Source organism: Bicyclus anynana, chromosome 18 (assembly GCF_947172395.1).
Source record: "Bicyclus anynana chromosome 18, ilBicAnyn1.1, whole genome shotgun sequence".
In the NCBI taxonomy this organism is placed as follows: domain Eukaryota; kingdom Metazoa; phylum Arthropoda; class Insecta; order Lepidoptera; family Nymphalidae; genus Bicyclus; species Bicyclus anynana.
Window position 1 is genome coordinate 8,585,867 of NC_069100.1, and position 9,323 is coordinate 8,595,189.

Below are 9,323 nucleotides of genomic sequence, written 5' to 3' on the forward strand. Positions count from 1 at the left end.
TCCATATCTAAAATTTACGTAAAATAGAATTCAATTACAAATCGCTTACCGGTGTTTTGTCTTTATCCAATCCCTTGACAGATAAAAACTTCTCCACATCAGCGACCGGCGTTTTGTCATTATCAATTTCCTTTTCATTGTCGTTTGTATCCAGGCTTATGTTATTCAAATTACTCTTTAATTCCAACGGCTTAAGGTTCCTTTTTGCTATAGTTTTAGGCTTCAACACTCCCCATTTTAAATTGTCTACCTTACTCTCATCCGTTGTCGCTGGAATAATTTTTGGCGTTGACGTAAATTTGGGAACGCTATGCGGTTCTGTTTTCATCGCTAGTTTAGTTAGATTGCTCAAATATTCTGGTCTTGACTTCGGTGCTATAGATGTCTCAGGTATTTTTAGGTTAGGTTCTTTTGCGTCATTGGAATCGGGGACTTCTTTTGAAGGTATAGGAGTGGTGGGGGTGGTAGATTCAGGGGTCATTGGGGCAGTAGGAGTGCGCGAATTGTCGAAATTGAGACTTTGAACGCTGTTAGGGGTAGCCGCTATGTCGCTATTGGTCAAACTTTGGGTCATTTCCTCCATTTGCTGGCGTAAATCGAACATCTGAAACGATTTTTTAATATTTATAGACACTGTTTTAGTAGTTTAAGTAAAATAATTGACATTTTTAAACGTTTTTACGATATTTGGTTTTCCATTATTTTAAAGAGCTTCTCAGTTTTTTCAACTTATACCACGAAAGCTTGAAAAAAATTAAAGATCATAAATCATACACTACAGTACGCACGCACTGACGCACGCAAATACAAACTCACTGACACACGCACGTACGCACTCACGAACGATCATAGTCACACACTGAGTTGCAACCAAACCGCATTACTATGCAGTACAGTATTACAGGGTACGACGATAGAGGTGTAGCAATGTGACCGTCTGATAATTAATAAAATAATCCTATAATGTACATATTGTGTGCGCGTTAACGTGCGTGGATTCAGGGACGTACCGCCATATAACAATGATAAGGGCCCCCGGACAGTCACTTTTATATTGATTTTAAGCCAGCATTTTTGTTTCTATTCTGAAATCTTTACCCTTTATTTGTACCTATTGGATCTTCCAAATAATATGTATACAGAGCCCCTCCAAGGCACGCTACGCCACTGGTAAGATTGCCTATAGGTGTGACACTATTGAAACTTGTTAAGTTATCACTGAACCTGTCTGGTGGAGTTGTCAGAGAGCGTGTAGTCGTCCTCGTCCAAGTCCTCCAACACGGCGATGTCGGAATTGTTGTTCACAGACAGCAGCGACGCGAGCGACTGCATGTCTTCATCGCTGGAAAAGAAAACCAAAATATAACACTGGATTTCCAAATACCCAAATTTTTTAATGCAACATATGACGATTTTACGCTATTTTAAACCTAACATTAATACGGTTTTAAAGTCTACTTTGGCAATGAAGGCAGCGCTAATAAGCAATGAGACTGGTGAATTTGGCGAGGTAGCAAGGCAACAGTAGAAGGCCTAAGGTGGCGATAGGAGTAAAGGTTATAGACTAGAAACTGCAACCCATTGCCTTCCGATAAACCCGGTTCTCGCTCCATCAGGCTTTGAGGAGTGAGGTCGAGGGAGTGCATCTTTGTTTGCGCAAATACTTATGCACTATAATATATCCTGCGCAACTGACTAACTAACGGGAGCCGTGATAGCCCAGTGGATATGACCTCTGCCCCCGATTCTGGGGGTGTGGGTTCGAATCCGGTCCGGGGCATGCACCTCCAACTTTTCAGTTGTGAGCATTTTAAGAAATTAAATATCACGTGTCTCAAACGATGAAGGAAAACATCGTGAGGTAATCTGCATACCAGATAATTTTCCTAATTTTCAATTAACCCCTCTCATTCTGAGAGGAGACTCGAGCTCAGCAGTGAGCCGAATATGGGATGGTAATGACGAACTGACTAACTCTTTTAACTCTGTCTGTTGGCGCTCTTTCTTTACATGTCGTCTCGTCGGGAGTTGCCGAGAGTTGATGCATGCTAATTCTTAGTTTAAATTAGTATTTTTTTTAATGTTTTATATTTATATTTTGATGATGAGTCACTCACGTGGCCTGCCCCTCGCGCAGCAGCACACAGTGCAGCGTGAGGTGCAGCCGCGCCGCCTTCAGCTTGCGCGACACGGGCTCCAGCGCCAGCCGCAGCGCGCGCTGCGCCGGCGCCAGCGACGCGTGCCGACGCAGGTTCACCGCGCACGCCGCTAACCGCCGTCGCTTCCCTGTTGGGGACACCTACCAACCAATACAAACTTTCGTCATTATATTATGATTTATTTATGGCGAAAAGCCGACGAACCCATGCGACAATGTCACCCAGGTCCGACAAAATACTCTCTACGTACGTTTCACCCCGAAACCGGAGCATCCTCACTTCCGCAAAGTAACGCCTTCTTCTATCTAATATCCAAAACTTTCGTCACTTATCGGAGTTGTTTATACTTTCTCAAGAAGTTATCCTTAGGCTTTACTGTTTATCAGTGAAGTCAATGAAGCCTAAGGTATTACACTAGGGCCTGCCCCAGGCGACAGTTTTAGAGGGCGCACAAATTACACCAAGATTAAAAAGTATAAGTATGCTTGTAAAGTTTCAGCAAAAGAAACCTTGTATCTTGTTTTTCCTGTTTCAGTATATGTTTCTTAAATTAGATTTGTCATCTCGATCAAAAAAGTGCCACTTTATCATATCACACAATTAAGTACATATTTGAGCACGCATAAGGGAAGCACCCTACCCTTTACCAAATTCCCAGGACTCTGAATCCTAAGAAGATTACTTGTATAAGTGGACTCACATCCTCCAGAACGAAGATCCAGTCCTTGTCCTCGAGCTCGTTGGTGCGCGCGTCGCGAAACAACGTCACCGCCACCGTCTGATTCTCCGGGACAGCGAATATCACCGACCCTCTGGCAAATAAGGGTTAGTGTTTTAGAAAAATGGTGTCCTATTATACACCGTGAAGGTTCCTTCGTTTTAAACCGAAATCCCACATTGTACCCAACGTATATTATATTTTTTTTCTTTAAATAAATTTTTTCTTTTTCGCTAGCGTGTAAATTAGCTTGAGGTCATTTTTAATATTGTCAAGGTGTTTCTTGTATTGGACTAATAAATGTCAGGGCGGCTTACAGACGGTGAAACTAGCACGGTGTATGGTTCTACTTTGATTAGATGCTAAACTTGGATATTTGTAAAACTATTATTGTGGAACATTCTTTATTAAACTACATGTATAAACCAACCATGTATCATACATAGGGCGGGCATTACCAGAGACTCTAAACAACTGTTCGCACATGTTCAACCTTTCAGGACACAGATCTGTGCAGACAAAGCCAAGAGGCAAAAGAAACAACTTTGCACATTCTGTGCAAATGCCCAGCTCTTATACATAAACGCAACTTCCATCTAGGCCATTTTATTGTAAGCCCGGCGGAGGTAAAATACATCCCAGCCAAGAAACTGTTCTGCACAAAACAATACTTCTACACTAAACCAATTTGTTTTACACTATGTTAGGAAATACACTTACTTCAATGGGTCTTTCAAAGAAGGCTCCCATTCTAGAGGCTCAGTTATCACGCGTCTCGACCGGCGAGTCCATACAATGCTCAATTTGTTGGGTTTCCTGCAACACATTTGCATGTATTTAAGTACGTAATCAGTCATCGATGTTAAACAAATATGTACCTACTACAGTTCGGAACCTTTGATGAGCGAGCCCAACTCACACTTGGCCAGTTTTTTATTTTTAGGGTAAAAGGCGTAATATATATGATGCCCAGTGGATATGACCTGTCTTTGATTCGGAGGGCGTAAACTCGAATTCGGTCCGGGGCTTGCACCTCCAACTTTTCAGTTATGTGCATTTTAAGAAATTAAATACCACGTGCCTAATATCTACTAATCTGCATTGGGCCTAATCTGGACTTGTGCTCAACAGTGAGCCGAATCGTCGTCGAGTCTCTTCTCAGAATGTGAGGGTTTAGGCCAATAGTCCACCACGCTGTCCCAATGCGGATTGGCAGACTTCACACACGCAGAGAATTATGAAAACTCTCTGGTATGCAGGTTTCCTCACGATGGTTTCCTTCACCGATTGAGACCCGTGATATTTAATTTCTTAAAATGCGCACAACTGGAAAGTTGGAGGTGCATGCCCCGGAACAGATTCGAACGCACACCCTCCGAAAGCGGAGGCAGAGGTCATATCCACTGGGCTATCACGGCTGCCGGTGGTGAGCCGAATATGGGTTGTCAATAATGAAAGCCTTACCATTTAGGCGTCAATTCAACATCGATCCGGTGGTAGGCGGCGGTGTACTGGAACTTGGCGGCGCGTTTGTTGACTCGCTGGAGACGCTTCCACACCGACGCCATTTTGATAACCCCTGGCAAATAGAGATAAGGGAATATTTATTACAACGCAAACAGCTTGACAATCCCGAAGATTTAGAACAGGTTTCACCACCTTCTGATACATGTCGGAATGTCAAATCGTAAGCTACAGCTTTGTCGTTTTCTTACTTAAGATACAATGCATTGACTCGGTAATAAATTAAAACGTACAGTTACTGAAACTTTCATCAAATGATAACTTTCATAAAACATGCACACATTTAAGTACACCCACATACATCCACGTACACACACGATTACATTATTATTTTGTTAACTAATAATTTTGTCTTGACGGATGACGCCCGCGACTCATTTCGCATGAAATTCCGTTTTTTACAAATCCCGCGGGAAGCAGCTATTTTCCATGTTCTGCTATAAGGTAAAATTTATCTCTATAAACAAATTTCATCCAAATCGGTCCCAGTTTAGCCGTGAAAAGTTGACAGGCCGACAGACTTACTTCCGCATTTATAATGTTAGGTACGGAAGTATGGATGATATAGAGAAAACTATCCGATACTTCAGATGGTAATGAAACCGTCATTGTTTAAAATCATTAAATCCTATAAAAGTAGATCTCGTTTTTTTTCATTCAATGACAATTAGCACTTAGCCCTTGACCTGCCTTGACTGCAAATTCATCTAGTGTTGTATGTAGTAGTAATGACGATGCTGTCTATGATGGTAGCGAGCTTACTTGGAAGAAGTACAATTCTATTCTACCCATACTTTGTACATATGTTTTCTGTGCACACGCCCCTGACAATCGGTAATGTGGTCTGAGGTCTCTCTCTACTCATACAACTTTTATGGTGCGCCATTATGTCAGCTAGGTTCAATATCCTTTTAAAAAAACCCTCAGTTTTAGTATGTAAACATATGAATAAATAAACATAGATGCGAATGTAAACAGATAACTGAAATACCTACCTTAATATACTCGATGCTACAACAGAATGGCGATTATCTGCGGCGGCGCATATCGCCTCGCTCCTGTAAACGGAAGCGCACTGATAACATGGAATACAACTAATAATAGTACCATTAGTAAACTAATAACTAATAAGCACCATTTATCAAATTATATTATGTTTTTCCCATATTGGTTTACAATTATACCCAGGCTGTACATATTCCACTTAAATTTAAAGAAAAAAAAATTGGAGACAATTTTTTTATAAAAAAATGCCATAATTTATACCATTATAGGCTTAGACACCGGTAATGGGACACACTGTATATAAAAACACCGCTAACGGAACACACTGTATATAAATTAAAGTAGAATAGATAGAATAAGAGCTTTTGTTTACAATAATAAGTTTCTCATTATTGTGGAAATTGTAATATTTTCTTAATATTATTGGAAGTCAAATCTACAACCTTGGATGCAGAAGTCAGGGTCATTACCTACGCCACATGGTCCTCAAATAATTGTTTCTGTAATTATTTGGTTAATAAAATCAAAAAGTTGCATATATCTCACATTAGCATCAGCTTTACCATGAGTTCTGACCTGTAACTTTTTACTTACACAGCATAAAGAAAATAAGAAGTACTACATAAAATTAAAATTTTTAATTTATAATAATTTAAATATAGTTTTATTATTACATAGGATTTTTCACAAATTGGGGCTAATAAAATACTACACATCTGTAGAGCCAACCAGACAAACATCCCCCAATACACATTTTACTTCAGATCCAAGTGAATATAAAAAAACAAACAGTAGAGAAAGAAACATTATGAGTTAGCAAAAATGTGTTAGTACGAACAATAATATCAATAGACATGAAAAATTCAGGAACATTTAAAATACACACCACAGATCTGCATATTTGGTTTAAAGCACTAATAATGTACAGAATTTATAGTTCCATGTGTTGAATTATAACAACAAACAAATTATCAATGTAAACTGTATGCTTAAAAATAGACTCTTGATATGAAGTGGTTCAAATCAGCAAAGTTTAAGTATTATATACCTTGTGTTCTGTACAAATAGGTTACATTTTTGATTGCTAACTTGTGATGAGGTCATAAAGATGATATTAAAGTCGTGTGAGGTAGTTAAGTGGGAGTAAGAATGTTGAGAGTTAAAGATCAAATCTTTTCTAATATAGATCTCTTCTTTTAATAAAAAATACCAACTTTCTTTACGCCACAGCCTTTCACTGTTTAAAGTAAAAAGTATTATCTTTAAATTTGAATTTACAATTTTAATTACATACTAATATATTAATAAAAAAGATTGTTTAAAAGAAAAAAATAATTAAATTAAATGATGATGCACACCAATGTGGTGGGTGGTGGTGGCTAAAATTTTACTGTATATTTTAATTTAATTTACACCACCTGCATTCTCGTATTCTCACATTTTCAAAACCTAAGGTTGCCTGGAAGAAATTGCTATGTAATCATAAGTGCATTTATGTATGTTGGTTACAATAATGAATGGATGTAATGGATGTATGGATTTTTAATAAGTAACCAGGCAGGAAATGGTCTTTTCACAGCTGGCACCTACTTACTTATTGTATCTATTTATGTGTGCCTTAAAGATGTTATAAAAATGAAATAAATAAAAAAACAATTAATTTGGATAAGGACCAAGAACTACATAGTTTCTATTTTTACCACAATAGAATGCTAACAATTTTACATATTAACTGTAAAAAAAATACATCATTATTTAAATGCTATCATACACAATGATTGAAAAAATCCTTGGCCTTTGACATACATACTGTATGTTGATTATTGTGATAGGTATGTAATGTATAGCATGGAAATAAGTATGACATAATACATTAATATTCATTTATTAAATGCAGTAGCCATTTGTACTCATTTTAGACACACTGCATAAGAAATTCCAACCACCTTGCTGTGCTTATTTTTAATAAAATGGGGTCTAGATGGTGATTATGTCATTTACTTTTTTTTAATATGGCAACCCACACAGTCTATGTTCGAAAACACATTTCAGAGATTCCCACAAATGAAAAAAACGCATATTACAATATTTACGTTAACATTAAAAACATTTTACGAATTTTGCTTATTTTTGCTGTCATGGGGTGTGGCAGGTAATTGTAAAAATTTGCTTACGTACTACTTGAACAGCCCCTAAAACTTTGAATAACTCCAATCACCTTTATTTTTCAACTGTGTCCATATCATTAATAATAACTACTTAACACATATGTGTAACACATACATTTTATTCCATTTGCATCACTTGTATAAAAGTGTTTTGACCTCTACAGTAAATTGACTTATTAACAAATGTAGTTTCCTGTTTCTGTAAAAAATATGGTTAGCTAAACTGCTAACAAGTTACCTACAGTGACCATGTACACTGAGGCAAATTTGCACATGTATCTGATAACTCATTTTTATTTTAATATAGTTGGACTGAGCACATTTTATCATATTTCAATCATTTTAACATGCACCTAATATAATTTATGAATAGATAGTAAGTAGATATAGATATAGATAAGTAACAGAAGCTATACTATAGTCTGGCAAGATTGTTGATGACACTCCCATGATAAGCGGGCGACGGGGGGAAAGATTGCGAAGTTGTCAAGCCATACAGCCTTTATTTTCGAGTACTGTTTACCAACAAACAAATTAAAAATGAAGTTATAATCACTAGTCATTTTACACATAATAACAAAAACAATTAACCTATGAAATTACATGCATTTTCTACCTTCATTACTAATTTCTTTGTTGGTAAACAGTACTCTTCAAGAAAGGCTGTAGTTATAGCAACTTGACACATGAAATTCAGTTTTTCATTGCCACATGGAAACTATGGGAACCATGGACTTTTTTGAGACTGTATGTTGCTCCATAACCTCCTTTATCTTCCAAACCCTGATAAAAACAATTCTATTGTTATAAAGATTACCTGGACAATCACACAGACAGACAAGTAATTTTTATAAAGCTTGTTTGTCTTTTGGTGGTGTTGTGTAAATAACTTTGAGCACTTGAGAAAACACAGTTATCTTAAAATCATCATTTATTTATATGTATTGATGGGCTGGGAGGAAGTGATGGAGTTTCTATTTGAATATGACATTAAACAAAGTTGTATATTTGGAAATTATTCATTAATATTTTGGGTACTACATTTTTTGGACTTTTACTGTTTAGATCTTTGAGAAGGTGCATGCAAAATTTTATAATGATTAGTTGGGTAGTGAATACATAAAAGTGTAACAAGCAAACAAACTGACTGTAACATATACGTTACTTGTATGTACATAACAAATTACAAGCGTGAAATACACATCAATTGTTTGCTTTGCTAAGAAATTGAAACAACATTCCGTATAAAGGGACCTTTGTAAACACACGCAAACACACTCAGTCTGAGTTTTACGTAGTTTACGATCTAAAAATAATCCTCAAGAAGCCCTACGCGAATGGCAATGATAGTACACGTCAATTTAGGTAAAAGTTCAAAGACCTGACCGGAGTATAATTGTTTCCTCGTCGGATATACGACCGCTTCATTAATTAATGATGGATAAATACCGCCCAGCCTTGGTATGGGACTATCATCCTTTAATACTCACAAAATAAGCTTCTCGATGGGCCGTCACTTAACTGGAGGTCATTTTGTTACAATTCACTGGTAAAATTATCACGAAAGTATTTTAGTGTATCTATTGTAGGTATCACATAAGAAACGACTCAGCGAGGTCACGATTTATTTTTACATGAATTTTTGTAAAACACTGCAGCAAAACGCAAATCTCAGACCATTTTTGACGTTTTTACCAAATATGGTGTTGCCACTTGTCATAACATAGCAGATTTTTAACATTCCATTTT

General features: G+C 37.1%; 1 protein-coding gene across 2 annotated transcripts in view; it reads right to left on the reverse strand.

Moving 5' to 3' along the window:
- The window catches only part of LOC112057004 (EH domain-binding protein 1), a 32,020-nt gene extending 22,743 nt beyond the window's left edge, over positions 1 to 9,277 (reverse strand). For both annotated transcript variants that reach the window (XM_052886906.1, XM_052886905.1), the window contains exons 1-8: positions 9,065 to 9,277; positions 5,397 to 5,459; positions 4,342 to 4,456; positions 3,598 to 3,693; positions 2,860 to 2,971; positions 2,118 to 2,299; positions 1,225 to 1,342; positions 50 to 604 (exon numbers count right to left, since the gene is read on the reverse strand). In XM_052886906.1, coding sequence (XP_052742866.1) covers positions 50 to 604; positions 1,225 to 1,342; positions 2,118 to 2,299; positions 2,860 to 2,971; positions 3,598 to 3,693; positions 4,342 to 4,445 — 1,167 coding nt within the window. In that variant the 5' untranslated portion in view covers positions 4,446 to 4,456; positions 5,397 to 5,459; positions 9,065 to 9,277. The remainder of the gene's footprint in view (positions 1 to 49; positions 605 to 1,224; positions 1,343 to 2,117; positions 2,300 to 2,859; positions 2,972 to 3,597; positions 3,694 to 4,341; positions 4,457 to 5,396; positions 5,460 to 9,064) is intronic.
- Positions 9,278 to 9,323: the final 46 nt, after the last annotated feature.